The sequence below is a fragment of the Ixodes scapularis genome, unplaced genomic scaffold (genome assembly GCF_016920785.2).
Source record: "Ixodes scapularis isolate PalLabHiFi unplaced genomic scaffold, ASM1692078v2 PGA_scaffold8__174_contigs__length_109621045, whole genome shotgun sequence".
NCBI lineage: Eukaryota > Metazoa > Arthropoda > Arachnida > Ixodida > Ixodidae > Ixodes > Ixodes scapularis.
Genome location: NW_024609883.1, coordinates 107,403,785 through 107,421,348, shown reverse-complemented (window position 1 = coordinate 107,421,348; position 17,564 = coordinate 107,403,785). Strand labels below are relative to the sequence as shown.

At 49.5% G+C, this 17,564-nt stretch overlaps 3 protein-coding genes across 15 annotated transcripts in view; 2 read left to right on the top strand and 1 right to left on the bottom strand.

Annotated features, from left to right (window-relative positions):
* On the top strand, window positions 1-6,426 carry LOC115319380. Of its 12 annotated transcripts, none has more exons than XM_042286597.1 (7): window positions 9-129; window positions 346-427; window positions 518-610; window positions 1,390-1,640; window positions 3,507-3,608; window positions 5,442-5,514; window positions 6,123-6,426. In XM_042286597.1, exons 1-7 carry the CDS (start codon window positions 15-17, stop codon window positions 6,139-6,141), a joined length of 735 nt encoding a protein of 244 aa, XP_042142531.1. In that variant the 5' UTR covers window positions 9-14; the 3' UTR covers window positions 6,142-6,426. The 12 variants fall into 12 exon arrangements, 4 of the variants coding, with proteins under 4 accessions (XP_042142531.1, XP_042142530.1, XP_042142532.1 ...); XM_042286596.1 differs by having other exon boundaries at window positions 515-610; XR_006076659.1 differs by having other exon boundaries at window positions 9-427; window positions 518-615.
* Window positions 6,427-6,947: 521 nt separating this feature from the next.
* LOC8034693 (transcription termination factor, mitochondrial) lies at window positions 6,948-14,317 on the bottom strand. Of its 2 annotated transcripts, none has more exons than XM_029979321.4 (4): window positions 13,858-14,317; window positions 12,268-12,605; window positions 11,159-11,437; window positions 6,948-9,295 (listed from the first exon to the last, which is right to left on the bottom strand). In XM_029979321.4, exons 1-4 carry the CDS (start codon window positions 14,057-14,059, stop codon window positions 9,059-9,061), a joined length of 1,056 nt encoding a protein of 351 aa, XP_029835181.4. In that variant the 5' UTR covers window positions 14,060-14,317; the 3' UTR covers window positions 6,948-9,058. The 2 variants fall into 2 exon arrangements, with proteins under 2 accessions (XP_029835181.4, XP_042142529.1); XM_042286595.1 differs by lacking the exon at window positions 6,948-9,295 and adding an exon at window positions 9,919-10,119 and having other exon boundaries at window positions 13,858-14,286.
* Window positions 14,318-17,114: 2,797 nt separating this feature from the next.
* LOC8034694 (neuroglian) overlaps window positions 17,115-17,564 on the top strand; it is a 35,277-nt gene continuing 34,827 nt past the window's right edge. Inside the window, exon 1 of the mRNA XM_029979320.4 lies at window positions 17,115-17,264. The gene's annotated coding sequence lies outside the window, so the exon portion shown is untranslated. The remainder of the gene's footprint in view (window positions 17,265-17,564) is intronic.

The following is a 17,564-nucleotide window of genomic DNA, read 5'->3' as shown; positions in this document are numbered from 1 at the left end:
CATCCATCCAGCCTATGCAACAATGGCGGCGGACGGCCTGTGGCAGTATTTTTTTCGTGTACGGTTGGCTTTGGTCGCCTGGCTCCCCTAGCCCGTGCGTCGGTGCTTCAATTCCATCCTTGAAAGATGGTCCACGAACTTTTCTCTTTTTCTTTTTAACTTGTCGCTAGCCAGTGGCGTTAATATCGTGTCAAACAGGGCCATATCCGGCCGTCCGATGCACGGAAAAATGTTTCCTGTCAACCATACTGATCGCACTGTGATAGTACGGCAGGGTGCGTCGTGGCTCGTCGTGCGCTATCTTTACAAAGCGGTTACAAGTCCAACGAGGACGTGAATTCGCAGGTTCCTGTGCGAGGATTGAGGTAGGAACGTCTCGGCTGTTGCCCTTGTCGCACGCGGTAGCGCTGGATGTCCGCTCTTCAAGGTAAGCTGGGCGCTCGACGTCATGCTTCGTGAAAGGCTTCGAGAAGCATCGCTAAAAAAGCTTATCACCCGTTTCTCTTCACACAAGCAGCACAAGCGAACCACGCAGAGTTGTCGCCCGGCGGTGTCAGCTGTCACCGAATGGGAAGGCACGAGCAAGGATGTTGAACTTTCCGACTGTCACGTAACGTTGCGTGCCTTTTACAATTCAGTTTCAAATGTGCAGGCCGAAGGTGTGCACATCTTGTATGAACAATGTGTACACCGTCACTATTTGTGCCGTCTGCTACAAGCACATTTTTTTTTTTTTTTTTTTTGCAATTGAGGGTACACATGTTTTTATTGACAAGGGTGTGCGTCTCCAAAACTATTTACTGAAAAAAAAAAAAAAAAGATTACTTAAAATGATTATATTCCTTTCCTCCTTCAAAGTTAGCCACACTCAATGTCATACATGTCAATGCAACGGTAGTATTATTGTGTCAGCTTTAGAATTTTCCGGTGGCAATTGCTTGATAGGAACATCGTCTTGCTTGCACCATGACAGTTGATGTTGTGAACTGCAGAGTAGATGCTCTGCCTCCAGTGCAAGATTTCTGCCCTTGATAACACCTTGTCACATGCGAAGCCTAAGCCGACGGAAGGCAGCGGGCAAGTGCTGCAAGCGGAGCTTCGGTATAGAATAAAAGGTGAACTGCTGTCTTTCGGCTTGTGGGAGTTGCCGTCGCCCTAACACGATAGAAAGGAATATTTCTTCGCTTTATTGTCGCTGTGCTTCCATCCGGCGTAAGCAGCATGTTCGTGTACATATTGAGTAAACGTGCCGTATAACAATAACAAAATTCTGCTCAAATTTGTAACCATATCACTCTTCGAGCCACTAATGGGCCAACTACCAGTAGCATCGGAAGTATTTTGGAGGTGGAGGGCCCTGCATACTCCGGCACTGTGTTTCCATTTCAGCAACAACTCGAGGGGCTGGAAGCAATTGGCACGAGTGCATTCTACGGGTTGCAAACCCTGGACAAGCAAACTGCTGACAACGAACCTGCGACCAGCTGTGCTTACAAAGCGGGCACTGATGGCTATTCAACAACTCTTGCGCGGTGCTGTCGAAGGCCCGGAATGCACCTGTGCAACTTCGTTTGCTCGTGCAATCGCTCGAGGAAACAGATTTCACGCTATTTCTCCTGTCACATGTGCCTCCCAGAATGGTGCGCAGCATGCTCCAAGTGTATGAACGACAGTGTGCCAGCAGTCCCGAGACCTAATTTTCCCTGCCAAGTTTTTTTTTTTTTTTTTTTGCAGCTTGCCATCTGAAGCATGCTATATATACGTTTGTATGTAGAGCTTTCATATAATGTTCTTTGCAGCGTGTAACTGAGGTCAAAAATTGTTTCTCTATTTACTTTGTAGATGCAAATGTCACATGCCCCTTAAACGGTATAGTTGAATACTGTGCTCGAGTGTATGACACATACTGTATGTGTGTGTGTGATTCCACCGATTACACGTTTTTGGTACTTGTGGTATTAAATCGGCTTGCCTGAAAAGAAATGTACATTGTTGCTTTCTGCCCTTTGAATATACTTGTTGAATGAAGTGGCTCCTTGAAGGTCATCCATGTTTGCCAAGATTTGCAGCCTAAGACTTGAATCATATGGTCTTTAACACTATGCATTGACTGTGCTCATTTGAATTATCAGCATGTGCTCCAAGCAGAGTACACCACGGGTGTTGTGTACTCCTTACTTTGCACCAACATCCCTGGCATTAGTGCTTGCATATTAAAAGCTACATCTAAAGCTGTATGAATCTGCACTTGTAGCTTCCTTTGCTGTATCTACTTGAGTATCAACAGTATGGCTTTCAAGCTGTGGTAACGGCCAATCAGATTCTATAATGGCAACCAGTGCGACTTTTTCACAGTGTGTATCCTTATTCGAGATGCATGCTTGTTCATCACATTCAGCGAGTTTCATTACTGCCTGGATGTTTCCTTTTTTTTTTCTATACTTTCATGTAATGATTGCTTCGAACGAAGTGTCCACATCTCAATTGACTATAGTACGCTGCACAGGACTTGAGTAGGATTAGTACCGCAAGTCTTAATGCCCATTCACACACTCTCGTTTGCTTGGGACCGCGTGCCTTAAAATCTCGTACGATGAGAGAACACATAGGGAGGCTCAAGTGAGGGTGGGTGCAACTGCTAGATCGGCGATCACGGGACATGGACGCCATTTAATTGCTAAATTTTGCTGGGAGTCTATGGGGCATAGGGTCGTTTTCTTTCCTAACTCGGGTCATAAAAGCCCATTAAGGTGCTTGAATAATTTACACAAGGTATAAATGATTACTTTTCCATAGCCACCAATTTTGTTGCGATAGGTTAAGTATTTTTTTAACGCGAAAAATGGTAAATTCCGCCATCTTGGACGTTGCTGCTTGTCTGGCAACTTTGCTTTCTCCGCTCGACGTTTGCAATTCTCGGAGCGAGAAGGAAGCGAGAGAGGCTGCGCCAAGGCGCTCGTTGCTTGCAATGGGAGGCGAGAGGAGGAAAGGCGCATGGAGCAACGGAGTTGCAACAGAGCGGGCGCCTGCTCTCGTGCAGGCAACACTGGCGCATTTCCTTTCTCGAATCCTCTCCCTCAGGCGCCGCCATTAAATTGCAAACGCTCTCCAGGTTTTGAGTTGCGCCCACCCTCACTACAGCCTCCCTAAGAACACACTGTCACGCTGGGGCCATCTATGAGGTGGTCCTGGAACTGCAGTTTACTAGAGAGATGCAAGCGCTATCTACGAAAGATGGTAGTTTATAACATTGTAAAAGGTTTCTCGAGCTAAGAAGAAAATAATGATGTGAGGATAATATTGGAAATGTACAGAATTGCCGAATGTTCCACGTCTACCCAGTAAAAGATTTTAAGAAGTTATAAGGTGCACGGTCGTAAACGGTCGCAAGTGTGTGAACCAGCCTTTGGCACGTAATCGAGGACGGTACTTGAGTCCACTTCAGTTTGAGAACTGTTTGACCGACTGTCGCACCAGGGCGAGTCTGAGTATGTCTTTCCTTGCAGAGTTCGACGTCGGTACGGACGGGATGCTGTGGTGCCGGTACTGTAACTACGTGAGCAAGAGGGGCTTCAACATGAGGCGGCACTACCAGAGGAACCACCTGGGTAACCCTCTCCCGCACCTCCCGCAGGGACACAAACCACTACAGGGAGTATTTGCTGGCAGACGTAGCTGCATGCACGACTGCCGAGCACGTGCCGACGGCGAGCTTCCACGGTGCTTTTGCAACGTGCGTTCCACACCATCGAGATTGCCGGTCTTGGTGGCCTATTATTGCGAGCACGTTGAGAGTATGCGCTCTAGATGGTGTGCTCAAATATGGAGTCCAGCGAATACTCTCATCGTCGGCAAGGAACGAGAATGGCAGGACATGTTTTTCGAACGCCCGGCCTCCAGCACGGGCTTCATGCCTTCCGATGCTTTGGCTGGACGTGCGTGCTTGAGGTGGACGACACAATGAAGAGTCGTTGAAGGTAGAAGGCTCGCACTGTAGGCGGGACAGCTGAAGCTCCTCTCTGCCGTACTTCCCTCGAGAATGACTGTAGACAAGCTTTCTGTGCCTCCTCACTGTGCCACCAAGACGGAAAACACTGCGGGTACTAGTCTTCCCGTGGTAAGGGGGACACGGTACGTAACGACATATAGGCATAATTAATCGACCAATGAAAAGTTTGAAACTTCTATTTGAGAAGTGGGACATAGTTTGAACGCCTCTCGATCGCTGGTACAACTTTGCGACTTGTCTCTTCCGTAAAACGCGGCTTGCAGAAAACTCGGAACGTTGTAGGCTTCTCTATTAGTGCTGGGAAAGCGAGCAACATTTTTGGCAACGTCGAGAGGCGATGTTCAGCCGCTTGCGTGTATTGGCAGGTGAACGGGTCGAGCGAGGCTCCATGTGCTTGAGATTTCTTCGTGGGTTGCGACCGACTCCGATATTAACTTCACCATCTGGCTGATCTGTGCATCCACAAAGATCCCGTTTGTGTTGAAGCTTGGGTGGAATTTCCTCTCGTACCTATTTTTGTTGGTGCAGAGCTGGGAAACCACCGAAGATGTTTGTGGTATAGCCAAACGGGTAAAGAAAGAACGCCGACAGGCCGGTAGGTTATCGTGGGCTAGGAGGGGAGGGGTGGCGATCGCTCACTTCTCCCAGTGGCCAAGGGTGTTCCCATGCTGTGTGCGTCACTATCAACATGGCATCGTCTGCGGGCTGGCAGCAGCACCACGACAGCGAAGATCAGTTAATTCTTTAGAAATTGGCTTTTAAATGAAACAGAGCGGGCAAAATATAATAGGGGTCGTGTTCCCATTTACGGCTGAACAGTACCTATATAGAATGCAACGAAATACTCAATCCGCCAATTTTTGTGAGCCCCTTCTTCTCTTCTAGCCCCGAAGTGCAAGATGGTGCTGCTGCCCGCTTACAGATTAAACGGTGCTCGGTAGGCTAGAATCGCGGGACCACTTTTGCCCGCACCATTGTCGCACCTCCCCTTTTACCCCACGGTAAGTAGGTCATTCGTCGTCTTCTTTCATTAACCGAGTTTACTTCTTTATTTTCTTTGCACCAAAACCATTTATGACATTTGTGTTTACGCAGCGTAAGGTCGGTCTGCCTTTGAGTTGCGGCGACACCGGGGTAGGCTGTAGATGAGAAATTAGCCAGTCCAATACCTCTGCTAGCCTGGGTTTCTTTATTGCGCATTGCACAGTAACGATACACGACCGCGTGCCAGTACAGTGCCCATAAAGGAAACTGGTAGGCATAGGAATCAAACCCTGGATCTCTGGGTTCTGCAGTGTGAGCCATGCGCTCTGAGCTGGTGTACACTAACATGCTTGGCCACCAATCCCCCAGCTCTCTATACACAACAAATTTTCTGAGTAATGTGTTTGCTGTGGGCAATCGTTGCAGTAACAAGCACCCTGTGTTTCAGGCCTGCTGGCTCCCCGCCTGGTATCGAGGGCAGAGTTGGTGCTCCTGCCTCCCGTTTCGGAAGGATCCCACAGGTGAGCAGCCACCAGGGGGACAGTATCATCCAACTCCGATTATAAACACCTCCATAACACATCTTCAAGCTGAGTCCCACCCAGGGGCAGAACTAAGGGGTGTGCAACTGCCCTTCCCCCCTCCCCCCCCTTTTCCAAGCCTGACTCGCAGATCTGCCCCAGTTCCAACCCCAGAATGCTTTACACAGAGCACACGGACCTATGCTATAAACCCCCCCCCCCCCCCCCCCCCCCCCCCCGTTAACCTTTCCGAGAAATGTTTTTACGCACCCCCCCAGATGGATAATCCTGCAATAACCCCTTCACAAGATAAGATTGAAAGTAAGAAAGCTTAAAAACTGTCAAAGTAAGGAAGCTTAAAAACTGTCGGAGATCGACTCAGAGATTGTATTTTTATGGCAATGTCAGGACCTATGCGAGTCGTGCGCACCTTTAGCCAGTTGCATGTACCATCCGAGCTAAGACGAGTTTGAGGCCAACACCACCGAAGTGTCATTTGGCCGAGGCTACTTGAACGCCAGTACGGCATTTGATGGGGTACCATTGTCTTAGTACGATAATACCAATCTTACGGACGTCTTTGTTGCTTCCAATATCTATCTGTGCAGGGGCTGGATCCTACCCTAGGAGCCGAGGGGCTGCATCAAACCTCCCGCCGTTTGTCATGGACGCCGTGCCTCACAGTGTTTGAACTTGGAAGAAAAGAAATTACTACCCTATTTTTGTATCACTCGGGAGCCTTAAAACTGCAGCCACCGCCAGGGCGAGAATGACAAGGGTCGTCCTGGCCGTCCTGCCTCCTGCGCAAGCTTCCCACCTTAGGCAACGCTTGGGCGTCCTGTCGGTGGCTGTTATGGGACATCGGTGGCTCCCCACTGGACTGCTTGCAATAAAATATGCCGGTCTACGTTATCCTAACTGAAAAATTATTGAGCCGAGTTGGTCCGCGTCTTAATCTGCCCGAATATCGAGAGTGTAGCGAAAGCTTGTTCTCGTTAGCCGATCGGGCAGTGCGCAGCTATTGAACGGGTGTGTTCTCTCTATAAAGCTTTTTTGTACAGAATGTGTGTACACCAAGCCACAATGAAGCGAGCAAATAGGGTATAACCTCGTTACAACAGGTATGGTTACTGCAGACATCCAGTTATAACGTTACCAATTCGTGCAACTTATTACAGATTTTGATGTAACATACATTTGGATATAACGGACTGTATTAGGAAGTTTGTTAGCAGTTCGCTCACCATTCCATAATAGCGGATTCTTTGACAGCAGCAATTCCGGACATTGTGTGGCTTTGGTTCGGTAGCAGTGGCATTCATTTTGCAATAGGTGCAACTCAATAAAAATAATTGCTACCTCCAACGTATGATAAAGCGAATAAATGCACCACACGTTCAAATAACTGCAATTGTGTGCTTTTTGCAGGTTATTGCTTTAACCCTACTGGCATCGATATGGCTACAAGCAGCCAAGTACTGGATTTTATTTTCGTTTCTAGTATGCACTTTAGAATGGTGTAATTCAGTGAGCTCTACACATGAATGTGGTATTGTTTTGCACTTCATATACATAGTAAGCTATGTTTCAGAAGATACCACAGGTAATGTAGAAGACAAACGTTCTTCGTGCCGGGCACTTCTCTGTGATGCAGGTGCAAGGTCATTTGTTCAGTGTTGAATGCATAAAAAACAGAAGAGACCAGTTATCACCAGACAAGAAGCCAGTCATCATCCCACTATGACTGGCTTTAAACCATAGTTAGCCAAATTAGCCATGTAAAGAATTACAAATGCGCCAAAGACACCTGAAGCCAGCGATACATTACTTTCTGACCTCATGCCTTGCACATACGGTTAGTGTAGTCATTGAATGCCAATAGTAGTGCTCGGAAATTGAAGGAATAATGACTGACGAAATAGAGGCAAAATAATGCACTTTTAATAACTATAACAGGCTCTTCCCTCTATACAAGCCCACAGACTTTCATATTTACAACTTGATCATTACAAAATTCTACCTTGTTTGTAAGGTAAAACTCAAACCCTTTGGTTGCTTCACTCCCAATCAGTCTAAATAATATTAAGATACCATCAAATAGCAGTCCTAAAATCCAACACGAGCGAACTATCTGATATTTAGAACTGGTTGCTGTTGAGTGTGCTTTACAAATGACGACACGTGCGCACTGCGGCAGAGAAACTAGCGGTGGCAGTGTTGCAGTCATCCGGCTTGTGCGCACACATTTTTAAAAAGCTTTATCTTCATTTTTTATTGCATTACGGCTCCGTCCGCTGTGGGAAAGAGAAAACTTTGCTGCAACTATTACAAAAGTGTACCATTTTTGTTGCTCCCTCTAGATATAGTAGTACAGAATTGGCCAATGACCAATGTTATCTCAACTACAGATCCTTAGGGTTTTTTTCTTCTAGCAGATGACTAATGTTGTAAGTAATGTGAAGCTATAAAAACCTATCAGCCATTGAACTGTACACGTAACTCTCGCATAGGGGTGGTAGCCTCTACGATTTCGGCCGAGTCTCATTTGGAAGAATACTCGATAATCCTATCGCTGCTCTTATATTGCAACGTTACTGGTGACCAAGATACTGCAAAGAAGTATCGTTAAACGAAGGACTCGCCTCTGAACCCAGTCAGGAATGGCGTTTGGTTCCTTGGAAGCAACCTTCGATTGTTGCGTTTACCCCGTATTCACCCTTGTCCCCACGATTTCTGCCTTGCGACGCTACGAGCGCATTGCGCCACTGCTGGCCAATATCCTGGCGGAGGCAGAGTGGCGGACGTAGACACAGCAGACGCCCGTCGTGCTGCAGGCTGCCCTCAAACTTGACAGTCCACGGAAGTGATGATCGCGTTTGCTCGTCTATTTGCCGAAACTCCCACGACCAACTGCACAGGCACGTAGCCAGGATTTCGTTTCGGGGGGGGCCCACCCATGACAAAATGCTGTATGAGGGGAGGGGGGAGAGGAGGTCCCAGCAAAATGGAAGATTTCGGGGAAGGGGGGGGGGGGGGGGGCAGGCCCCATGGGGCCCCCCCCTGGCTACGTGCCTGTCAGCCAGGATCGTGACAGGCCGGCTCGATGCATGGGTGGTATGGGACGCCAAACACATTGGTCAAAGAACCGTTTCAGGCACCGTAGTATGGAAGGCCACACGCACCACAAAGCTATGACCCTGGATGCAGTTCTTGCGAGTGATGGCAGATCAGGCGACCGGGATGTCGCGACGTTCACATCCATAGCTGACTGAGTTTCCCGTCAGTTTCCTATCCTCCTCGGCCGCTGAATGCTGGTGGTGGCAGTGGAACGTCGGCGTACAAAAAGGTGAAAGACGCGTTGCCGTAGCATCATTGCTGAATGAAGAGGGGAACAGCGAACACACCCCTCGAAGACGCGTCGCCGCAGCAAGTTTGCCGAACGAAGAGGGGAGCAGCGGACACGCCCCTGTAAGACACGTCACTGTGGCACTGTCGCTGAAGACGAGGAGGAGAGTTTCTTCAATGGCAGTGTCACCAGCCGTCGTCAGCCCTGGCGGGAGTACAGCTGCTGTTCGAGCAGCCTCCGCCGGCAGGCCCGAACAAACTCCTTCTCGGTGGCGTTGAGGAGGTACAGGGAGGGCAGGGCGGACTCCCCCGCGCCGGGGAGTGCACGGAGGGTGCCGAGGCGGCGCTCCAGGCGCCCCAGGCTGCAGCTCAGCACCCGCGGGAACAGGCACACCTGCTCTGGGGTGTAGCCATTTGCAAACAGCAGGTCCAGGACCTGCGGTCGGGACCAAGGTTACGTCGGCGTTGAGTCGGCAGTAGTTTGCCTAGATTGCTGAGTGTCTCCAACTGCCCGATCAGGGTTGCACGGTTTCGTTTCACTTAGAGGAGGCTTTATGTAAGGGGGGGCAAAACGTCAAAATACGTGTTAACTAGCACCAAGAAAGGATGCAGTAATACAGTTGTTAGGTTGTTACGTTTCAAACATGACAGTGAGAACAATTCGAAAATTGGTAGGATCCCCAAGTGTAAAATGACATACGGCAGTGGATTGCACTCGGAAACTGATAGCTGCAGTGTGGAAAATTTGGCCGCGTTTGCAATAGAAGTTGCCAGGAGGTGGCAAGGGTGATGGTTGTCTGCTACTGTGTCTCTGTCTCCTCGCTCGTATGTATTGCACGCATGCCTGTAACCATTCTACGCAGGAGAATGGTTGCCCCTTAACTCTGAACTTTTTTGACCAAAAATATTTGTAAAATGGGAAGTTTTTTTATTTTTTTTAGGTGTCTCTAGCTTTTGAAGGTATAACAATAATCTCAAAACCTAAAACAAATTTATTGATATCAAGTTGAATGTGTAACCAGGCGCTTCCGACAATCGGGTATGTATCTTTGACCGTACCGGCATCTTGCCAGGTTGCAGCGGAACTCGAAGTTGATGGTGTTGCCATAAACAATTGTTCCGCTGTGTCATCTTCAATTCCCATGTCCGATCCAGAGGAGCATTCACTTGAATTCGAAAAATCAACATCGCAGTCAAAGTCCTTGAGTATTTTGCAGCAGCTCACCGATTTCTTCGTCGTTCAAGGGACGCTGGCGTTTGCTGGACGCCATTTTCCAAACAAACAGTCAAAAATGTCATACAGAAGTCTTCAACCTTTTTCTGTGCTGCCATATATGCGTCGTTTTTAAAACAAAATGTTTCCGATACACGAGGATAGATGGCACATCCTCCCCGCACGCTAAAACGAGCGAGTGTTTCAAAATGAGCTTCCCAACAACAAAAAAAGTGCAGCGCGTCTATAGACGCGCCCCTCAAGTTGCGGTCAAAATTGAAATCTAGGCTCTCTACTCAGGAGGCTTGACCAAGACACGACTGCTTTCGACAGGATCTGTCTGTCCCCTTTACTTCCTTTCTTAGATTCGGATCCTCTGAGCCTTATTCAGGCACTTAAAAGAAATGTTTTGGGAGCAAGTTCAGTGTTTTTTAAAAGACAAGCTTCGGCGGTTTCTGTACCTGCCCAAACTAACTACTTCTTCAGAATACCCAAGATTTACCCTTCCTGGGTATTCAGAATAGCTATTGAGAAAACAGTAAACGGAGGCGACGCTGAAACCCAGATTCGAATTATCCCCATGCTTTCTAGTGAAGTGACGCTGCACGCTGAAACACTTGCGGGTCAAGCGTGCAGTCTAGGAAACGCAGTATGTCGAGCACTGTTTTCGTTCCGCTAGAATAAGCTCCAGAAATTATTTTACACCATCGAGCTTCTTGTAACCCATTGGGAAGAGGTTGTACTGCCCAAACTACAACTTCTGGGGCCCTAACATACGCAACAAGACCAAGTGGGACCGGGATATTGCAGCCTGCTGCGATTGGTTGGCGGTGCAGAGCTGGCCAATAGCAGCAGGCGGCGATGTACCGGTCCCTCCGTCCCGCTAGGCTTGCCGTGTAGATTAGGGCCCCTGTAGTCACGTTTTCAATGTTGCCAGTGTAACCTGTCTTGATAAATAAATATACTAATTAAAGCATGCTACAGTTCTTCCGTGTGGGACCGAAATCTGCGTTGTACATGCGGGAGAAAGGACCCGGCTTTCGAAGTGTTAAAGGATGCGGAGCTGAGGTGCGAACACTCCCGCACCTGTTTGAGCTTGGGTGCGTTGATGGTGAGCAGACGGGGGTTGCGGTCTGCCAGGAAGCGCACGTAGGCCCCGGAGCAGCGCAGCCGCTCGGCCAGGTAGTGCAGCGTGTCCGTGTGGGGTCCCAGAGCCGTACGCCGGGCACTCCAGCGCTCCAGGTGGCGCTCCAGGGTCTCCTCGGGGCAGCGCAGCATCCAGGGACGCACGGGGGTGCCCGCCTGGGACACGCGCTCCACCCGCGCTCGCATCACCTCTTCGTTGTGCCGGAACACCCAGGGGTCCTGGGGAGTGTACAATGTCCCATCAACACGCTCGCACCCGATCAAGGACGAAAGCTTTGAGTGCTGCTCTTCTCCTTCGTTTTATGCATTTTAAGAAAGAGGCGATGGGCGAACTTCTCACCGATGAGCCTAACGACATTAACTCATTTCCACGAGCGAATATATTTTTTTTTAGCACGAACACGTGCACCACACCAGTGGCGTAGGCAGGTGGAGGGCCTCAACGTCAAGCCCCGCCAGGAACGCACCAAGAAGGCATAGCCTGGAATGCTACGCAAGGAATGTGCTGCGCCAAGAAACCACCGCTTGCGACACAAATTCTCAACTGCTCTAAACGGGTGGAAACTGAGGAAGAGGATGAGACGAGAGCACTCGGGGATGACAGAGCACCGAGCTTCGACTGGAATGATTGGTGGGTAGATGCAAAGCTAGCTGCCTTTCTCTCTACTCACTGTTCAAACGCGCTCTGCACACCGTACCGTAAGTATGGTGCCTGGATTGCGTCTCCGACTGGTGTGTTTAGCGTCCTATCCCGCCCATACATCGAAAGTGGTCCCAATGTGGCAACAAATGACGTCACAGAAGCCAGAGTGTCATGCTGTTGCCTGTCGCTGTAGCTTCCGTGAACTGTCACAGTGGAGAGCGACCCGCAGCAGAACAGGCGTCCGCTGCATCCACCACAGCTGCTGGGACACCACCAGGGTCGCGACTGGCAACAGTATGACACTTTTTTGACGTCATCAGGCGGAAATCGAGGGACCACTTTTTTGGGCGCGATAAACACACCAGTCGGAGACGCGTTTTGCACACCGTACCGTAAGGTCGCCCACCTTGAGGATGGCCTCCCTGGAGACCCCGGCACCCAGCAGCAGCTCCAGCACCCTCTCCAGTCGGCCGGGCTCCTGGGTCAGCAAGCACGGATGCTTCTCGACCAGCTGGAGCGCGCCGACTTCATCCAAGCCAAGCCGGCTGGCCAGGAGCTCTGTCATGTGCGACAGCTGGTTGCGCAGGCCCGTCAGCCCGAGCTTCTTCACCACGTACTGCAGCAGGGACTCCGGGTAGGAGAGCAGCGTCAGGGGAAGCGCCTTGCACTCCTCGAGCAGCGAGAGCCTCCGTTCCAACGATGCCTCCGACACCGTCAGCAGGGCTGGATGGGCCCGGATGTGCGCTGCAGAATTCGGCCGAATCTTTAGGACGAAGCACATACTTATATAAAATCTATAACAAAAAAAAAAAAAAAAAAAAAGATAAAAGCACGGTAGATTTTACGCAATTATAAAAAAAAAATTATACTTTTTTTGTAAAAGGTTTTACACATCTCCACAGCATTTTTACAGATAGTCGGGCTTTCCTTAGCTCAATAAAGTAGTGCAACGTTGAAAAGTGAAATCGACACCAAATTGGCTAATGGGCCGACAGATGACGCCAGCGCACTATCCTCCTCGCCCTCCTTTTGGGAAAAGTGGGTTGCTCTGATACCCAAGATTTCAACTGTCGTGGCAACGAGGAGGGTATATTAGGAGCCACTCAACGGGGTGGGCGAGTCGGTTCCTTGCAACACCCGGTGATGCGTCTTGACCCAATCCTGACCTTCGCCTGCTGAAGCATTTCCTGGGGAACTTAGTCGCGCTGTTGAATCTCTGTGAGTTGGCAGTTCTAACGTATTCTTCGGACTCGGTATCCCACTCTGTATGCAAGAGTACTAGTAATACCGACAATACCCTCCGGCAAAAGCTGTTGCGTTTTAAATTGATAAGTGGTTAAGGTTACTGCACAGGAGGCCTCAGTAGCGCTAGTTCGTTCATTCCCTTCTTTAATGCGTGTGGCCTGAACAATTTAGGTGTATACACGAAGGTATGTAAAAAAAAAGTGGTTCCTCAATTCATTTTTTTTTATTTTCGTGTACTTGTCTAAATTGTTCGATCCGTCCCTGTTAATGAAAGATGAAGGGTAGTTTGACTTAAGAACCCTAGCAAAGTAAAAATCTAGCCTCGATACAGTAAAAAAACAGCATAAATTTTTACGTAAAACAGCGCATTAGAGCGGTAGATCTTTCAACACAAAAAAATGCCATTTGTATGTGTCCCGTTAACTTCGGTTTCAGCTGCCTTGGAGCCAGCGATTTACACAGGCTCCCTAAAGCACGGTATTCCATACAAAAGACAGCCTGCAGATGAGGTGCGTTTCTTCCCTTGATGTCACATTGGTCACGCAAAAACTGTCTATAGGTGCATGAAGCAAACATACTGTACTTCGAACAACTTCTGCGCCATCATGTTCGCAGTGCAGTGTCTTTCGTATGATGTTTTATCATATTGCGTGTGAATTCGGGGAAGAAGGGACCATGTTTGATGAAAGCGACGATGAGAAAAGAAAGCGTGGAGTGGTTCGCGGTAGTTTGAAGGGACGAACCCACAGACCTCGCGCCCCGGGCAGTCGTCCCAAGAGCGAGCGGCACGAAGCGGCCAATCGCTCCTCGGGGAGCTTGCTCAGTTCGGGGTGCCGCGCGTACCACGACTTGTACTCGGACTCGTCGGCGAAGCCCATCAGGTCCCGAAGACCGCTGCTGTAGCGGCGCGACGCTGCCAGCCACCGGGCTCCCAACGCGCGTCCAAGGAACATAGCTCCTTCCTGCAGACGACGCTCAAGTTGGGGCCGCCGGTCGACTTGGACAACGGAGCCGCATGCTCCTGGACACCGGCAGTTTCACCGAAGGATGGACGCTTCGCTACCGGCTCGAATAGCCGGTTTGGGAGTGAATTGTTGCGAGATCCGATGAGAATTTAAAACGCCTTTTGCTCCGTAGCGTGCTTTCGTAGCTCGACCATTCAACCACCGACCGTAGCTGCCGTAGCGACGACTGTGGATTGTTTCGGGATTGTCTTGACCTGTGCGTGGCTAATGATTTAGATGATGCGTAAAGAATAGAAGCTTCCTTATTGCGGCAAACCCCAAGAAAATATCGCGTTGTGATTTATCTTTTTTAAGTTGGTGAATAGATTTATGTTTTGCTTTTTACTAGGGATTTAAATTTGAATGTGCACCACACTGATCTCTATGTGGTGCACCACTCCACCCCATAGAGATCATACATACTAACTCTAGAGGAAAAGGTCCGCCATTTTTCCATACATTCTGGCTGCCGCAAGCGGCGGATTACAGAGGCTAGCCTTTCTAGCCTCTGTAGGCGGATCATGCAGGCCACTGATCTCAATGACAATTATGCAGGCAGACCTTCTGGGTCCCAAACACGGTTACATCATCAGAGCAGTTTCGTGAACTTCAACAATTCACGAACTTACCGGTGGAAAGATATTCACGTTCCTTTCGAAGCTTTCTTTTTTAAAAGCGCGCAGATGTACGGCCTCGCGTTAACGCTAAACTAAACCATATACCCGGCTTCGCCAGTGGGGCGCGGCTGGGCGCGGTTGAGGAATACGAAACTGCGCAACCACCAGATTTCCGAGATTTCGACAGAAGGGAAGTTAATGCAGCGTAATGAGTTTATTGCTTTTTATAAGCGTTAGAATAGCTCATAATTTAGTGTACAACGTTAAATTATCACTGTTTATATTGCTAAGAGTTTTCACTCTTCGCGTTACCATGGCAACGTTGCTTTCTTTCTCTCGTGTTTTGTCGCTCTCTTTTGCGTTCGTTCACTCGGGACCCAGGATGTCGGCGCACGGCAAGGAGGTTAGAAGTACTAGGAGGGGGCACGTTGCAATATTGGTGAAGCCTAGTCATAAAAAGTTTAAACGATTTTGTGCCCAGCGTGACCGCAGATCTGTCTGGCGATTGGTGCGCGTGACAAGTCACGTGTGAGATGGACGGTTGATTGTAGAAGGACTCCTTGCAGGCTTGCGCGCGCTCCGTCCGGTAGCTTTTATCAGATCGAAGGCTAGACTGTGGTGTATTCTAGTAGCCTACAGTAAGACGAAGGCTAGCTACGGTCACGTGATGTGGTCACGTTGGCAAGGTGAGTGAGGAGAGTAAGGAGGAAAATGAGAAAGAGGCGAGGCGTCAAGGGAGCATGGCTTGTGGAGGCTACGCGGCTAACGTCATGCCCTCTCCTACCCTTCTATTCTCCATGGCGCACGGGATTAGCCATTCCTCCTCACCCACCTTTACCCCCCTGCTCCACCCCCTTCACCCACACCCGATCGTCGCGCCTCCCGCCGCTGCGCCACCGCACTCGCGCGCGTGGCGCGGCTTTCAAATGTAGTTCAGCTTGGTCGTGGTCACGGTGTGAGATATCTATCTCACATCGTGACCGTAGTCGACTCGGAGTGTTCGTGGCGATTTCTTGTCAACCCAAGCTACCGAATACCCTCAGTGAACTATCCCAGCCTACCGAGCCAGACATTAAAATACCGATTGGTCTTCCCAGCAGAGATCGAATGCATAGATAACTTCTGCCCCCCCCCCTCCCCCCCCCCCCTTCTTTTTACTCCCCTCACAATTTCTTGCTCACATAAGGAGCGAGAACCCTTTGCGACAATTGAGACTTTATGCAAACGTAGCCACGTCGAGACCGCGTGTATCTTAGGGAAGGGCTTAAAGTCCCCAGCATTAGTTAAATCAAAATCATATCTTGGAATAAAATAGCTTGTTTTCAGGGATGTGACATTTGGGGATTAGCAATTTGAGGATTACAGCGTGGGTATAGTCAGCATTGGGGTTTATTTTATGTGCATCTAGTACATCTCGTCAGAACCCCCCCCCCCCCCCCCCCCTCCCCCCACCTTTTTTTGTAGGGACCCCCCTCAACTTACGGGAGACTTTAAGCCCTGCTTAGGTCTCTTCCGGGAAGAAACTCTATGTTATGCAGCGGTCCAAAATAACATATATCCTTATCAATTTTCATAAAAGCACGCCCCAAGTTCACTTCACGGGTTATTCGAAATGATGCATCATGCACCCACTGACACGCACCAGTTGTTCGATAGCAATGTTTTACGTCATTTAAATATACAAGATGAGACACGGGATGTGGTACATATATAATCAGAGCACTGCTTCGCCAATACAAAAATCAGCCGGTTTGACACGAGCTAGAGGTTGGGGCGGCCAAAATTAGTGTGAGGTCCACACCGTCCACACTTCGAAAAGTTCGCGGTGCTCCTCTGTTGCGTGAGGGCTTCTTGCCGCATACATAATTTTCTCATTATTATTATAATGCAATTAAATGCAAAGGTGCAAGCTAGCTGGACAAGAATGACGAAAGTAATCCCTGGAGAAGGGGAACAAGAGGGACAAAGTACAAACAAACATTGTTAACATTATGTTTGTCCTTTGTCCCTCTTGTTCCCCTCCTCCGGGGATTACTTTCGTCATAATTTTCTCAATCCAGTTTTTTTTTTTTTTTTTTTTTCCTACTCTGTTTGCTTTACCATAATGAGCTCATTCGTTGCTGCTGGCAATTTTTACCCAACAAAGTGTTGAGGGCGTTCAGTTATTTCAAGGTTTTTCGGTATCGACCACGCCAACCGAAACCCGAACGAAACCGCCCAAACGGCACAAACAGGGCACGAACCATCCATCGCTCTAAAAAAACGCGAAACTGCGAGCCTGCGCGAAGTACCCTCCCCTATTCGAAGTCCCTTTCCACCACGCGGCCACGCCCACGATGGCATCACGAATACCTGTCGAGCTACGTCACACTTTTCCGCCTCCCGTTCCACTTGCAGTCGTTTTGGCTAGCAACGGCTCCTGCCTGCCGAGACGCCGTCAACGCCGTCCGTACTGTTTTTGTTTGGACGTGGAGGGGAGTCGCTCGAGCGGGGCTCGTGTGCAAGCTCCGTCTTGAGCCCACCCTGACAGGACCCAGGTGCCCCCCCTTTTTTTTTTCATCCCCAGCCAACGCCGCCACGATACCCCGAGCCGTCTCTCCCATCGCGAAGCTCGCAAAGAAGCGATCGGATAGTGGGGGACCGATTTAGGCTTAGGTCTCGTCATCGGTGCCTCCTCCGTGAGGAACGCCGGCGGTTTGCGGCGGTGCCAGGCGGAGTCGGGACTCCGGCTCCCACCTGTGCTTTCGCAATGGGATCGCGACTGCTCTCAAGGACTGCCGCAGTTGGCGTCGAACGGCGCTCATTACGTACGGGGAAGCCTCGTCCATCCGTGCGGT